Here is a 16,618-nt window from a genome sequence, read left to right as displayed (position 1 = left end):
AGGGTGGCAGCAGCCACGATAACACCCGTGTGAGGAACGCAAACACAGCCAAGGGACAGCCAAGGGCCGAGATGCTTCTTGCGCTCACCCTCTGAGATCTGGAGACACATTTAGGGCACCTCGCTTAAATCAGACTCTGCTAATAGATTCCCCAGCTATAAACCATGGCAGAAGGACAACTTCTTAACTTTCACAGGGGTATTTCATTATCTTGCCCTGTGTTCTCCCATCCCTCTGACTCTCCCACTGCTTTCCCCCAGAGATATCCTTGGCAGCTTGTCCCGCACTCCCACGGCATGCCACGAGCCAGCCCTCCGGCACTGCCCCATGTGGAACTGCAGGTGCAGTGTGCCTGCACAGCCTCCCTGCTTTCTGACGAGGGTTTTGAACCAAAAATCTTAGTGTGCCTTTCGGAAACATGATTGCAGAGGATGAAAGGAACCTTGAGACACCCACTCTGCGGCAGATGCTCCTCTGCAAGTCACTGATTTTGCACCAATTTAAAGGCAGCTGGCACAACCCAGGTTTGGGATTGCTTTTGCTGGCACACAGCTGGCGCTGGCCATGTTTTCCAGAAACACACAGCCAGCACTGGCTGTGTTCTGCAGGAGCACAGCTGGCACTGGTCACGTTTTACAGGCATGCACAGCAGGCACGGGTGCTGGACTCAGGGTACCACGGCTGACCACGTGCTGGGGCCTTGGAGGGCAACGCCGCTGAGCAGTGCAATACGTCTCAGCGTTGCCAGCTCTTGACTCCTTGACTCTTCTGCTCTTGCCATGAAATAATCCCTGAAGCCATAGCTCTGGAAGGCCAATTAGCTGCTGATGAAACAGCCACAAGCAAGTTGTTGCTTGGATTCTGTCACTCGCCCACGGAGCAGCACGCTTGGGAAACGGTGCTTAACGGACCTGGGATTTATTTTTCTCTTTAATAGGGGAGTCACATTAACCCCACTTCCAGCTCTGCTTCTTGCTAACTATTTCTCTAGTCCTAGGAAAAAAGCCTTTCATTATTATTAGAATTCTGATTCTTTTCTAGTCTTCATTTTCACGTTGGTTTAAGAAGTAGCCAAGATCTTTCATTCATGCATAGGCACACCCACATGAGGAGCAAGAAAACACATTCACCTAGCTCTCCAACAGTAATACAAATATATAAATGTCAATTGGCAGATTTAAACAAACCGTTGCACATGCAAAATTCAGCAGAGGATTTTCTCACAGCTAACGCTGAAGGAATGAAATAGGAGAGAGAAGCTAAACCACACTCGTACAGCTCCGGGAGCTCCGATTTGATGCCAAGGAAGGTACAACATAAGGCATAATTGCTCCTGTCACGGCTGCTCTTACCCTGCTCTTTAATAAGTGAGGATTGGCTTGAAGTACGGAGCACGGACGTACCGGTGCAGGGGGGCTCCTGCACGGGCAGCCGTTCTCACTCCTGTTTGAACCTTACGCATCTTCGGTGCAGAGACACTCTGCGCTGCCAACGCCCGAGGCAACCTCTCGTTTTTACCTCCTTTGAAAAACTCCCTCACAGCATCTAAGCAGGAAAGACGAAGCCCCCGGGAGGGACTTGGGTGCTGCATCTTTTACTGGAAACACAGCATCACCGGCGCAGCACACAGGGTGAACTGCTGCAGCAGGCAGTTCGTTAGGCATTCACATGGGAAATACACCCCTGCATCGTTTTGACCATCGGCACATTTATAAAATTAGATGCAAATAAAAAAAAAGAAAAGAAAAAATTAAGTCCTGAAAGTCACTGTGCACATTAGGAGTCATTTGCTCTTACACCTACAAGTGAATACTGTTTTCCCTAAGTACAATGTCAAAAGACAACCAGCTCAGGCTTGTGTTTCCCACCCCAGCCCAGAGGTCCTTGGCAGGGGGCGCTCCCTGGGCACAGCCACTGTGCTAAAGCGGGACGCCGGGCTCCCGAAAAGCAGGAGGGCTGCAGGGAGCCTGTCCTGCCGACCCTCTCTGCTTTCCAAGCAGATCACTGTTAGGACTTTGCAGATCATTCACAATTTCTTGTCCCCTGCCCATGCTGGAAGAGGACAGCCAGCAAGATCCACAATTACCCGCTGTTGGCAACTGCCTCATGTCTTTGCTCAGCTTTACTTTTTTCTCATTTATCAACCTTTTTTTCCCCCCTATTTAACTTAAGTGCATAAAATAAACTGCAGCCTGACAATTAAGCTACCACGACATATTTCCAACATAATCACGCAGCTTTTTTTGCCCCTAAACTTCACAGCGTAATTAGCAACGATGTGCTCCCGCACTTGCCGTAACACTGCCGAAGGATGTGCTGGAGACGGGAGGATAAAGATATCTCATTAAAGAGACTTCTCTGAGGCTCCGCGGCAGGTAGAGAGACATGAATAATTCACAGTATGAAAAGTAAAGGTGAAGTAGTGAAATTATCTTGGGTATATCACAGAGGATGTAGGTGCATGATCATAAACATCTTATTAAAAGCAGAATTAGAGGGATGGGAAGAGGGAAGATTGATATGGGAAGAGGGATACGGGAAGAAGGAAGATCGATTCACTCCAGAAGCAGCTATGGAGAAGAGAGAAAAAAAACCTGTTTTGCAAAGGTATTTAGAGGCAAAACCTCTGTTTATCTCAAGAGAAGTTTAAAATTTTGATTCTAAATGTTTCAGAGACTTGGATTTACTTCAAGTGCACCCATCTCAACACTCAGCTTTTATTATCCCACCCCTATCTCCGTAGATCAGTTCTGTCTCTCCTCACAACCTTATTACTTGTGGTTTTTGAGATTAGCTCAAAAACTGTATCTGACTGGCTCACAATTCCTCCTCCTTTGCTTCTGGCTCGAGCTGTGTGTGCGATTTCAGTGCTGGCTACAGCAGCTGGGTCTGTGCCCCGCTGCCGCAGGTGGGATCCCACCTTCAGCCCATCACGGCTGCTTCAGGGAACCGGATCCTGCTCCTGCCTGCATACTATCTCACACGTTAATGGGGGTGTATTTTCTGTTTTGACCAGTTTTGCTGTGCCCTGTCAAACACCCTCCCTCTTCGAACACGTCCCCTTGAGCAGCGCCTTTTCCCTTCTGCAGCAACCTCTCCCCACTCTCCTCTTTATTTTTCTGGAGATTTGTAATGGGAACAGTGGAAAACCAAGAATAAATTCTTTGTCTACTGCACTATACCCTGGGCTATACGCCTGGGGCAGAGTTCAAGTACCAGCTCCTTGGGCCAGTTGGTCAAGAACCAACTCCAAGGACCATCACTGGACCTCTCAGGCACACAGCCCATCCTGCCCAACAGATGCTATTTGCCACCACCCTGAAAAGAGTTTCTCTGTTAAGGAAGGAAAAGCTGACCCAGCACACCTCCCTCACCCCACCCCACCACTCCTGTTCATTCGTTTCCATAGAGCTGCACAGGCAGAAGCATCACCAGGAGCATCACTGCCCTCAGAGCAGCACAAGCCCCCACCATCAGCGGGCACAGCTCGGGACCCACATGTGCCCACCTCCATCCACCCTGCAGTGAGGCTGCTGCTGCCCCGTGCTCATCTGCAGTGGGTTTCCACCTAGGATTGCATTTCCCTCTTGTTTAAGCCCCCGCTCCATTTCTCAGCCTCTCTATCCAGCTGTTTTTGCAGCTGACCCAGGCTAAGCCAGGCTCTGAGTCAAAGCCCTTTGCTGATCCTTGCGGACTTCCCTTCCCCTGCACTGTACATGTGATTCTTTTTAAATACCAAGATCTCACCCCTGATCTTCAAGGCACTTAATGATCTGAGCTCTGAATATCTACATGCAGAACTCTGGGAGCGTGGCAGCTACAGCTCCTCCTCTCTCGTACCTACTGTAATGTAAAAAAGTCGGATTTGTACTTGAGACTGGAATTTTCCAGCTTCCAGTACAAAAATAAATGCTTACTAGAAGCCAGGACCGTTGCAAAGTTTACTCCCTCTGCTGCAGAAACCCAGAAAAATTTATTAATTTTGTCTTCAGAGAAAGAAGGATTTAGTGTTGTCATGAGCAAAATCCGACTGTGCCAAGCCTTGCTGAACACCTGATGTTCCCTTTAGAAACCAAGTCAAAGAAAGGCTTATCTATAGTGCAAAGCAAAAGTATGGCTGTAATGCCATAGAAAATCCGTACGCTGGCTTAATACTGCTGCTGTAGGTACCAGCAGCACAACGTGGTGCCACGGGCCCCTGTATGCATGTTAAAATGCTAGATGTAAGATTCATGGCTTAACATTTTGGTATCCTAGTCGTTTGCTCTAGCCTTCTCTCTGAAATGACTACCCCTCTGTTTCAGTGCTCCTGGGCTGGAGACACTCAGTGAATACATTTTTTCAAGATCCAGAGCTTTTAAGTTAAAAAAAACCCACCATAAACCCAAAACCAAACTTGGGGGGTGGCATCTTCTAACATCTCTACAGCCTAACCATCCACCTGGCCAACACTGGGGACCCAGAGCAGGCTGGTGAGCTTGGATGTGCCACGCAGGCACCAGGTCCTGGCACCAGGTCCAGCTCAGCCCCAGCCCCGCCACCCACTGACTCAGGGACAGTCACCCCAAGGCTTTGCCAGGCTCCCAGCATCTCCTGAGAGCTTCCAAGAGCGCCCGCTGACTGTGCCGTAGCACTTTGAGGCTGATGTGTGAAAACACCTTTATTACTGTCATTTGCTCATAATTATGATTCCAACTTTGACTGTTTTTTCCACTGGAGATAACGACAGTTTGTAGCAACCTGTAGAAAAGAGTGTGATCTCCTCAAAAACATTAAAGAAAAATCCATACTGCACTGGAGTGGAATTCCCATTTTTCTCTTCAGTGCAGTTGGCAGCAAGTCAAAGATGATGAACAGAGGAAGATGAAGGTGGTTTGTCTTTTCAAAAATACATGACAAAAATGCCATGTTCATCTTGTTCACATTGCTTGTTTGCATATAAAAAATGTAATAATTGCTCTGCCGAAGCCATGGCCTCCCCACAGTACAGACCCTTGGTTCAGGCAACCTGTCAACCGAATATCACACTGCCCTCGTCAGCAGGAGTCATCGAGCCACCAGAAGGCTTTACAGAGTGTCGTGGTGGAAAGAAAGTTAACTCCTTCCTGGCTAAAACCAGCACAGACAGTTAGATCCTCATTCAGCATGGTGCATAAAATCCGGAGTGTTTGTGCTTTCATCAGCCAATAAGAAGATTATGAAATATATTTGATATGAAGTATATTAGATACCACAATTTCAGTTTTCAGCAAGCTGCAGATCAGAATGACCCTGGCACAAATCTCCACCTTTCTGTCCCTGCGTTCTTTGAACAGTTTTAATATTTCCTCCGTCTCACCCGCTTCTGACAAGAAGGCAAGTCAATACAAGCCTTGGTGACTTTAAGGAGGAGTATGTGGGTCTTCAAGCACAATAACTGCAGAGATGATAAAAGAAGTAGGTGTTTTCCAGAAGCAAACCAAACTAGACAAGGAACTTGTCTGGTTTGAAAACCGAGGTATGTCAGGAGACGTGTATGAACTTCCCTTCAGTTTTCAGGTGTCTGTGTCATAAAATTTTTAGCAATTTCCAGGCAGAGCTGGAATACTCAGCAACACAAATTCAATCAGAGGATCTTATTCAAGACAGGTACAGCAGCAAGCAGACCTGCTTCAAAGGGAGCCTCCAGCTCCACTTATGGATTTGCCTAGCATAGCTGACCACAGAGGGGTTCATGAGACTTTTATCTTAGCCATGGGTAGAGCCGGTGAGCCTGAGGTACCCACGAAGGAAAGGCTGCCCAGGGACAGCTTTCATACCCGAAATCTGTACACCCACAAACACAGTGCGAGAACATGCACTTCTAAATCTTCAACACCTCCACACAGTACTAATCCCTACGTGTGCGAGATCAGATAAATCACCCCTGAACTGACACCAAGTAATTCCCGATAAACGTCAGTTTTTTCCAAGAAGAAGGGCTGGGAAGGTGAGCTCAGGGCCTGGTACCCGCTCCCCATGGCTGCGTGCACCCAGCTCAGGCAAAGGAACAGCCTGGCCAGCCCCTTCACAGCATTTCACCTCCATTAACAGGGCTCCTGCCTTCACAAAGACAGTATTAAGGGGAATGTCACGTTATTAGGAAAGACATTCCCAGTTTCCTATCAAAATCCGATCGCTTTTCAATTGCGATTTGGATCACATAGATGTGAGTCTCAATAAAGCCCCTAAACACCCTCCAGCCCCTGGGAACAGCACTGCCCCTCCTCTCACGACAACACATGCACATTTACATGAGAGTGAATAAATGCTGCACAGTTTGATCATAAATAACGCTGTACAGTTTTATCACACAGTACAGCATAAAGCACCCTCGGAGGCTCCAGCCAACGAGGCTTCATGCAGCAACTATCCAAAAGATAACCACATTATCCCAGCAATGCTCATGAATACCCCTGGCACGGGAAATGGAAAGCCCAAGGACGTTTCAGAAACTTGCCTTTTGTATCATCAAATGCAAAGCTGCTGCCAATTGCCAGACCGAGTAAACAGGATCTGAAACGCTCTGAACACGCTCGTAATCAGCTAAAGCAAACGTCATAAAATCTGAGACGGTTTTTTAAGGGTCCCCCATTCCTAGGCAGTATGGAAAGCGTGGCTTGGTTGGAAGTACGCAAACATACAACATATGCTTCAGCAGTGGAGTCAGCATATGGAACATGAACTCACTTGTTAGGGTCTGATCCACCAAACTGGTTGCCATGAACGTCACCGCCGGTGCAGACACAGCAGTTACCCTGGTGACTTGCGTTGGCATCAAAGGGCCCACGTGCGCATCCATTCTGGAGGCAGAACCTGCATTCAAACCATAAGGAAACCTTTCATTTTTTAATCCAGTAAACAAAAATGCCTTTAAAAAACTCACTTTTGTTCCAGCCGTATTTCACAGAATGCGATTTTAACCTCCTGCTAAACATTTCCCTCTATACCCATTTGCACGGTTAAAACAATAGGTTTTGGGTTTAGTTGAATTACTGGTCTAGTCTGGCTATGACAACCAATGATTCCCAGCAAACAAGCATTGGTGGATATTTCAAATTAAAAAAAAAAGGCCCTCAAAATAAGAATTTGCAAGGGTATATTAATGATTTCAGAACAGATTGCAGCACGATCAGTTTTCTTATTTAAGACTAAATAACACACCTCCAGTTTCTACTGTTACTCGTCACAAAGTCTTTGTGTCCCACTTCATCCATGGGAAATTATGTTGCCAGTAATTTAAAACAGCAGCTTTATCCAAGGGAATCAGAGTCTGCCCAGACAATTCACAAAAGGGAAAAATCGCTCAATTGCTCATATACATTACTCATGACAAAGCAGAAAGCCAGGCCTGCTGCTCAAACTAGGCTATGGAATCCTTGAGAACTCGTGGCTATTGCCGGGTTTGAGGTCAAACCCTGAACATTAGTTTCCCATTCACTGTGCGTGAAACCTTATTTCAGCTACTGAGAGACCCATCCCACAGCATCTCATGTCAGATGTAAATTCAGGTGTCCCACCAGCAATCCCCAGGTCCTGTTTACAAACCACCATTCCAAAACTGAACGGGCACTGGGGGTGCATCCCTAGTTTAAGGCACTCTCGGAATAACAACTTCTTTCCCAAGCACGATCCAAGCTGCCGAATTTACTGCCCCTTCATTTCACTAACTGTTCTTGTGCTATCAAACAGTCTCATCCCAACTCCTCTGCATTTCGCAGTAACAGGGAGCATTTCTGGAAGCTTCTCTGCTATAAAAACTCAATCGCTCTATAAAACTCTTCATTGACTTTTGTTTCTCAGATTCCAGATGCCAAAGCAGATGGTTTTTGGTTGGAAAAGACCTTTAAGACCACCCAGTCCAACCGTTACCCCAGCACTGCCCAGCCCCCACTAACCATGTCCCTGAGCACCTCGTCCACACGGCTCTGAAACCCCTCCCGGGATGGGGGCTCCCCCGTCCCTGGGCAGCCCCTTCCCACCCTGACAGCCCTTTCCGGGAAGTGATTTCCTCAATATCCAATCTAACCCTCCCCTGCCACAACTCGAGGCCGTTTCCTCTTGTCCCATCACTTGTCACTGGGGAGAAGAGACCGACCCCCCCTCTGCACCCCCCTTTCAGGGAGCTGTAGGGAGCAAAAGGGCCGCCCTGAACCCCCTCTTCTCCAGGCTGAACCCCCACAGCGCCCTCAGCCGCTCCCCACAGGAATTGTGCTCCAGACCTGGATTATTAGATATAACTCTCACCAACACAAGGACACTGGGCGCCTTTTTGAATGCAACTATAACATTTTATCATCAAAAAGGTCACTTTTTCCTCATCAAAGTGCCGTGTGGGCTAGCAATATCACGAGAGGGTATTCCCTCAGTGCTCGAGATACAGAGCAGCACAGCCATGGGCAGAACATTCCCATTCTGCAGCTGGACAGGTACGACAAACCGTGGCTACAGGTGCTGGAAAAAGCACCATGCATTCAAAATGAGGATATCTGAGCAACAATAATAATGATGATACTAATTATGCTAATGAAATGTGCATCTTGCTGTTAGGCAGAAGTATATTCTATTGACTATAATCTGAATTATCTATATGAATAAAATAAAATACGCATCATGAAATTCATGGTGAGTTTTCCTCTTCTATCCTCCAGCCCTCGTCTCCCACCCCAGTGAGAAGGACAAAGCAGTGGAAGCCAGAAACTCCCCAAGAAAAGATAAATCTGAGTATTTTAGAGCAGATTGTTGAAATGAAGAAGAAAGGAGAAACTGGGACTACAGACAGCCTGAAGAAAACCCAGCGTACACCACCCAGAGACTGCCCGGCAGCATGTCCTTGGATCATTCTCTGACCTCACCCGGAATCCCTAAGCCCAGAGCTTTCTGTAACATAAAAAGGTCTCTCGAGAGATGAAGATAATTTGAAAGGCTTTCCTGTCGGTCCAAGCAAGGTTAAACATCTGCTTTTGCCCAGCAGGAAGTACAAAGTCCACAGTTACTACTGAAACAGGGAAAGCCCATGTCTTCTTCCAAGACCTGGTGACATTCTCCATGGAAATATAATTCCAGTGACTGCGGGGCTATTTTCATTCGCAGCCAGCATGTTTCCAAAGCTGCACATCCTCATACTACCCATTACGTGTTCCTGAGGGCGGACTGGAATTCAGGCTATCACCAGACGTTGTGAGTCTGTGGGTCACCTACCAGGTGAGAAAGAATTTAAAACACAGTACATAGTTTTAACCAAATTCCCATTTTTTAATAATCCTTTACAGAACCAGGAATGGATATACAATAATAAATCATGTGAAAGAAATAACGTTTTATAAATTTGGAAAGTCATAGTCCTGTAAAGGGTTAACATGGCTAAAGAATCATCCAGGGATTATTTTTTGCCAAAAAATAATCTTGGGAAAAAGTAGGAGGTTCATGAAGCTTTAGGATTTGGGGCCAGAACGCCAAGTTCACTGAATGTTCAATAACGCATCTGCACGATACCAACTTGCTATTAGCCAGGTATCTTGAAGACACTACTTGGTAAAGGATGATTCATTAATTTTATATGGAAATGAAACACGTCTGAAAACCAGAACCCTCATCCAGCAAGGCAAAACCAAGGTTCCAACCTCACGGCACAGAGCAGTGTGTAAGCACAGCATCCCCTCTCTTCCAGGGCTGGTGGTGTTATGCACAGCAACCCCTGAACTTCGGGCTTGATCGGGATCAGGCCTTGAGTGGATGAAGAAGTCCCCTTAGATGAGTATTTTTGCAAACCAACACTGTTTGCACTACACCCAGGCACACCGCCATGCACACACAGCAAGAACCGGCGGCCGCGCCGTTACCGCTCATCAGTCTATCACGTCCCTACGTTTTCACTTGGGTGCTCTCCTCCTAAGAGGCTTGAAGAGCACATTTAATATCTTTATGGGCTTCCTCCCACACCTCAGCCTTTGCCTGCAGTAGAGCCCTCCTAGCCCGAGGATGAATTAGCAAGCCAGCAGACAGGGAAGAGGAACGAGAGGACAGGGACAACACTATTTTAACCTCTCAGGAGGTTCGTACAGGATAGATGAGGGAGAAGACTACACTTCTCAAGGCGTGTGTGAAAATATATACACAAAGTGGGGATTTGATGCTCCGAGGGCTGGAGCCCCTCTGCCATGGGGACAGGCTGGGGGAGTTGGGGGTTCAGCCTGGAGAAGGGAAGCGCCGGGGAGACCTCAGAGCCCCTTCCAGTGCCTGGGGGGCTACAAGAAAGCTGGGGGGGGCTTTTTCCAAGGGCAGGGAGTGACAGGACAAGGGGTAACGGGTTTGAACAGAAAGAGGGAGATTGAGATGGGACATCAGGAAGGAATTCTTCCCGCAGAGGGTGGGAGCACTGGGACAGGTTCCCAGAGAAGCTGTGGATGCCCCATCCCTGGGAGTGTCCAAGGCCAGGCTGGATGAGGCTGGGAGCACCCTGGGCTATGGAAGGTGTCCCTGCCTGTGGCAGTGGGGGCACACTTGATGGACTTTAAGGTCCCTTCAACCCAAACCGTTCCGTGACTCTGATTCTACGCCTTTCTTAGGCAGTAACTCGGGTGTACGTGCGTGGTGCCCCATCCGAGCTGGTGTGAGGCCTCCACGGACTTGGGGTGGTCTAGAACAAAGCAAAATGAGTACAAGAGATGTTCATAAGTCATTAACATCAGTGGATGGGGGGAGAGGGGGACAGTAACAACGAGACTTCTGTGATCCACAAACTATCCCGACACAGCAGCTCCGTGCTGTTCTCCTGGAAGTCTCCTCTCTAGGATGGGCTACCGGGGCAAGGGGCACAGGGAAGATTAATTGCAAGAAGCTGCAGGAAAAACACCAGAGAAGGAAACATGTTATTATTTCTCTCTTTTCTTGGGTTTTTTTTGCCATTAAGTTAGGATATGAGAAATTCCTGCAAGGCACTATCAGCAGCATGATGAAAAAATTACCCCACAAGGTACGGTGATAAATTTAGTCCATATTTTCTTCGAAGAATGATAAATACAGCATTTATGGGAGAGGAACAGGTCAGTGTGATGTTTGTTGTGCTACCTGCAGCACAATAACCTAACTGGAGGCACTTGTAACGTGGCCATCTCTAACAAGACAGTGAACCATTTTCCAGCCCAAGACGATGTTTAGACCTGAGGCAACGACAGTTCCTTTTTTCTGCTTCTCTCAAAGCCCCTGGCAAACAAAACTATTAACTCTGATGAACTCTACGGATATAAAGAAATGCTGAGGAACCATCAATTCCGACATTGCAGTCTAAGGTGTCTCTAATGGTATGGAGCAATCCCTGCAACAGCAGACTCACCACAGCCCCTCTGGTTTTACGGAGATGTCCAGCAGGATGCACGCATGAAGGGACTGAAATCCTGGTCTCCACACCCTTGGAGACCATTTCCTAAGCTAGGATTTCTACCTGTAACGTAGATGTGCGTTACTACACAATTCACTCCATGAGTAATGTTTTACAGAGCAAGAGTTGTTCGGTTTTCTTTGGCTTTTCAAATTAATATTAATGACAACAAAAAGGACACTTTCATCCTATTGCTTCCAGCATCATCAGAGACAGATTAAAATGATATTTCATCGTCTGGTCTCTTCTGATTCTGGTGGGGGACATGCCCATGACTGCCCTGCTGTCTACAACAACATACTCGAAAAGGCTCTGCAGCTATTCTGAGCTTTTGAAAAGATTACCGACTTGCAGACAACAACAAATCAAAACATACCGGCAATGAGCACGGCCAGGAATCTCTGGCTTGTCCTTTTCCACCTTTGAATTTGAAAAGGAGGAAAGGTCCACACCTACAGATGTGAACCTCTGCCACCAAACGGATAAGCCCAGGTCCTCTCCTTCTGCCGAAAACCACAGAATGGTATTTACTTAGAATCACAGAACGGTTTGCGCGGGAAAGGACCTCACAGCCCCCCCAGTGCCACCCCCTGCCACGGGCAGAGACCCCTTCCATAGCCCAGGTTGCTCCAAGCCTCATCCAGCCTGGCCTTGGACACTCCCAGGAATGGGGCATCCACAGTTTCTCTGGGCAACCTGTCCCAGTGCTCCCACCCTCTGAGGGAAGAATTCCTTCCCGATGTCCCATCTCAATCTCTCTCTTTCCATTTAAACCCATTGCCCCTTGTCCTGTCACTCCCTGCCCTTGGGAAAAGTCCCCTCCAGCTTTCTTGTAGCCCCCCAGGCACTGGAAGGGGCTCTGAGGTCTCCCCGGAGCTTCCCTTCTCCAGGCTGAACCCCCCAACTCCCCCAGCCTGTCCCCAGGGCAGAGGGGCTCCAGCCCTCGGAGCATCTCCGGGGCCTCCTCTGGAGTCACTGCAACCAGTCAAATACTTTTTATGTTGGGGGCTCCCCAGCATCCCAAGGTACAGGACAGGCTTGCCTCAGGCAGCCCCACACTTCCTGGAGAAGCTCTTTGAGAAATGCTGAGCTGACCCCCATCCTGCCCCCGAGCATCACGGCTCACGTCATCGTCATTTACTGGGGGCTGCGTTACCATACAGGGGGGGAAAACCACACCCTGCTCCAAAAACACCCCCAAGCTGCCTCCCCTGCCCACGCAGGCTGCCACCGGCCACGCAGCCCGTGCCGCGTCCGCGGGCTACACGTGCAGACGCTCGAAGGCTGACACCCAAATTCTGAGGTTCCTAGGGACACCTGGTAATTGTAAGCTCACATGCAGGTACGCGCGTGCATTTCAGTCCACGAGCAATTCTCTACACCCAAAATTGGAATAGTTTTCATACCATCCTTAATTATCTCCCTATGGTAAGACATATACCACTTGAGATGAGCTCTGCTCATTTTTGTTACCACTGTGCATGCTGCACGTTGAAAAATGACTTTCCATCATATACTTTCAACCGCTCCTTTACGTTGATTTATCATCACATCCAGGAACAATAACATTATCAGTGCATCTTTCGATGCGATGGAAGCAATTAGCTCACAGCTTCCATCCATACTGGAGTCAAGCATATACATATATACGCACACACACATATATTATTTCATACATGCAGATCGAGTTCAACTGCTCACTTTAATTATATCTGATGCTCAGCAAATAAGCTTGAATGATTTAAGGCAATCATAACCCTTAAGGAATAAATATTTATGCTTTCTAGTTCCTGTTGCTCATAAAAAGCAGTCGTTGCAATAGATGGATTTGGAATACAAATAAACTCGGCGGATTGGGTTTTATGTCATAATGCAATATGAGCTTTCAGTATGAACTGCACATAACCTGGGCTGGAATAAGCCCTAAACATGAACCGTAAAGAACCTGACACCCACCCACACATAGGGCACGCATTTTATGATTAAGTTTAGGCAAATTTTACTGTAGAAAATACCAAGGAGGATAAAAGTAATCCTTTCTATGAAGTTTCTGATTCCTGCTAGAGCCAAGGAGCCCTGACTGGCAAGCCGTGCGTTCTGAGAACATCTGTCCATTTTTAAGATGATTCCAGTGCAGACGCACTTTACTGTCGCTTGCAAACACAAGCAACCTAAGTCTGGATTTAACTGCTGCGAGGACGGTACAAGGACAAAGGAGGACAAAAGCAGATGAGTGGAAGGGTCAGAAAGCTGAAGACCCTCTTGCAAGTCATGCACCGCCCTGATTTGCATCCTTGATTTGCATCCCTGATGAGCAGACACTGATCTGCATCCCTGACAACTGGATGCCTGGGGTGCCTGAGGCTCTGCTGCCAGAGCAGATTTGGGGCAAGATCAGTTTCAACCCCCCGAACATTCCCCTCTCCTGCTCCTGGGCTAAGGGAGGCCAAGTCCCTTAGCCACTCTGGCCAAACTGGGAATGGCTACAGCCAGACTGGCTGAACTGGGAGGGGTTACAATGGATAACCCCATCACCCAGTGTGTCTGAACTGGCATTTTTACTCTGTTGCCCCATCAGATAACTGACCAACTGTGCCCACCTCCCACAGAAACCACCATCCACAGGCACGACCAAGGCTCACACTACATTAGACAGATTTTTCCCGTAACAGACAGGTAACTTTTCCCCCTTTGCAATTTCTAGCAGTATTCCAAGGCTGCACTTGTGCCAGTGCAGGTTGTAGCAGCCTTGTAGGTGCTTGCTGAGCACATACAGTCTACCGTACAGCAGCACCTACCGACTGCATTCCTGTAGGTACAGCCCAGGCCGCCAGCCCAGCTGCACACACAACGGTTACAGGACACCAGCCATGCACAGCACGAGGCCCAGGGAATCCAGGAATCCTCTGCTGAGCTGTGACAGGCCCAGACAGACTCGGGGTTATCGTGCTTAGGTTGTGGGGTTTGGCAGGGCAGCGCTTTCCACCACCATGGAAACTCAGGGGTCTCCGCTCCTGCTGTTTCCCAGCTTAATCTTTGGCCCAGCAGATTTACGTTGCTGAACCAGCTCAAGTGCAGCACTGCTGGGCTGCCTGAAAATCCGCACGGAGCTGAAATCCATAAAAATGCAAGGTTCCTCCACGATGGCAGTTTCCTGCCAGTGCAGCCAGTCTCAGGGGTGGGAAGATGGTAATTTTGCTTCCTTCCCTGTAATATTCTAATCTATTCTAGCACCTTGGTCCTCTTCCCAGAACATCAGTGTTTTCATTCCCCTGTTTTGTCAGAAATTTCATTCTTGTTTGCATGTATACTGATTACATTCTGCTGTACAGACAGAATCCCTTTGGTTTCTAAAGACAGCAAAAGTTTTCAGTGGTGTAAAGCCCAAGAATGTAATTTTCAAAAGTACGCCCATGACCAAAGAGTAGAAAACCTATTAACAGTGTAATTTTGTTGACTTTCAAGTCACTGATGCAACACTGAAAATCCCACGCTCAATAAGAAGCCCAGTAGGTACTCCAAGATATGCTTATTTCTAAGTCAAATGTGAGCCACAATGATTCTTTTTTACATCCAAATTGAAATGTAATGAGAATGTATTAACAAAGGGTATTAAATATTCAGTGGTCTGTCTCTGCTCGGGAAAGGCTTTACCTTACACTTCCAGAGGGACCTGCGGAGAGATGCTGATGTAAGGCAGGCTTTGGGCTTTGCCCTTCGGATACCATTTACAGGAACTCCACTTCTGCACGGAAAAAAATCAAACATAACCCAACCAACCAACTAACCCCAGGAAAGCCTAAAGCAGGAGACAACTTGTGAAATAAAACCCTAATACTGAATCTACACACTCCAAAGAGCTTTCCTTGCAGCCACAGAAAGCAGCGGTTTTGGGAGCAGAGCACACTGCTCGCAGACCTGCCATCAGGTCCCTATTTCTTACTGACAATAATCCTGAAGGGCTAGAGAGTCATGGAGCAGAGGAAAATAGTGCTGTAAAACCTGTTTCAAAGATGAGTGGAGAAATTCTGTCCTTGAGCACATCAAACCCTCCCTTGTCTTCAAAGGGTCAGAGTTTCATTCACAATTTTCCTCAGTTTCGTGCATTTTTCAGACTAAAATCTGCGCCCAGCAAAGGATGGAGCACCTACGAGTAATCTAATGGGATATAACATCATATAACTATCCAGTTCCAAGCCTCTTGCCACGGGCAGGGACACCTTCCATAGCCCAGGGTGCTCCCAGCCTCATCCAGCCTGGCCTTGGACACTCCCAGGGATGGGGCATCCACAGCTTCTCTGGGAACCTGTCCCAGTGCTCCCACCCTCTGCGGGAAGAATTCCTTCCTGATGTCCCATCTCAATCTCCCTCTTTCTGTTCAAACCCGTCACCCCTTGTTCTGTCATTCCCTGCCCTGGGAAAAAGCCCCCCCAGCTTTCCTGTAGCCCCCCAGGCACTGGAAGGTGCGGAATCGGAGCCCAAGGGAAGTGTCTCGAGCACTGGGTTACAGAAGTCCAGAAGGCTGAGCCATTACACAGGGACATGAGCTGAGGCTTTGGGGATTTGCATCATTTGCTTTTCTAACTATGGGGCTTACATTGGTGTTTAATAGTCCTGTTATTTCTGTTATTAAATATGTAATTTTAAATATGTAATTATTAATGTTCTTAAATATGTAATTTCCCAGCTTCTCTGGGAACCTGTCCCGGTGCTCCCACCCTCTGTGGGAAGAATTCCTTCCTGATGTCCTATCTCCATCTCCCTCTTTCTACTTAAATCCCTTACCCATTGTCCTGTCACTCCCTGCCCTTGGGAAAAGTACCCCCCAGCTTTCTTGCAGCCCCCACGTGCTGGAAGGGGCTCTGGGGTCTCCCCTGTCTGGCCCAACTCCCTCATTTCAGAAACATCACTGGGGGCAATGAGCCTGCTGCATCCCCAAAGGCGCTCGCCCAGTGCGTGACACGGATCCCAGCTCTGCCAGGACAAGAGGATGCAGACAAGTGTCTGCATCCTGCTTTTCCCAGGAGGAGCGCACTTTGCCCACCTTGGTCCGGCCAAACTGCTGCCAGCAACAGGGAGGATGGGTTTGTAAAAATTCCTGCAACATAAACACGCAGCTGTGCTAGTGAGGAGAGCAGTGAAATGACTGCATTTCAGTCGCTCTGCCTAATAGCCAGTAACAGTCCCACACAGAAACACGCCGGTTTATTTTTATTATTG

At 47.9% G+C, this 16,618-nt stretch overlaps 1 protein-coding gene across 1 annotated transcript in view; it reads right to left on the bottom strand.

Moving 5' to 3' along the window:
- Positions 1 to 15,143, bottom strand: part of TCERG1L (transcription elongation regulator 1-like) — a gene marked incomplete at its 5' end in the record, with an annotated part of 41,381 nt that extends 26,238 nt beyond the window's left edge. The window contains 3 exon segments of the mRNA XM_010154851.1: positions 6,709 to 6,834; positions 14,197 to 14,237; positions 15,053 to 15,143. Of these exon segments, the coding sequence (XP_010153153.1) occupies positions 6,709 to 6,834; positions 14,197 to 14,237; positions 15,053 to 15,143 (258 nt within the window).
- Between the last annotated feature and the right edge of the window lie 1,475 nt (positions 15,144 to 16,618).

This window comes from Eurypyga helias, unplaced genomic scaffold, assembly GCF_000690775.1.
Source record: "Eurypyga helias isolate BGI_N326 unplaced genomic scaffold, ASM69077v1 scaffold25940, whole genome shotgun sequence".
NCBI classification, from domain to species: domain Eukaryota; kingdom Metazoa; phylum Chordata; class Aves; order Eurypygiformes; family Eurypygidae; genus Eurypyga; species Eurypyga helias.
Note: the sequence above shows the minus strand (reverse complement) of the source record. Positions and strands in the feature narration are given on the sequence as shown.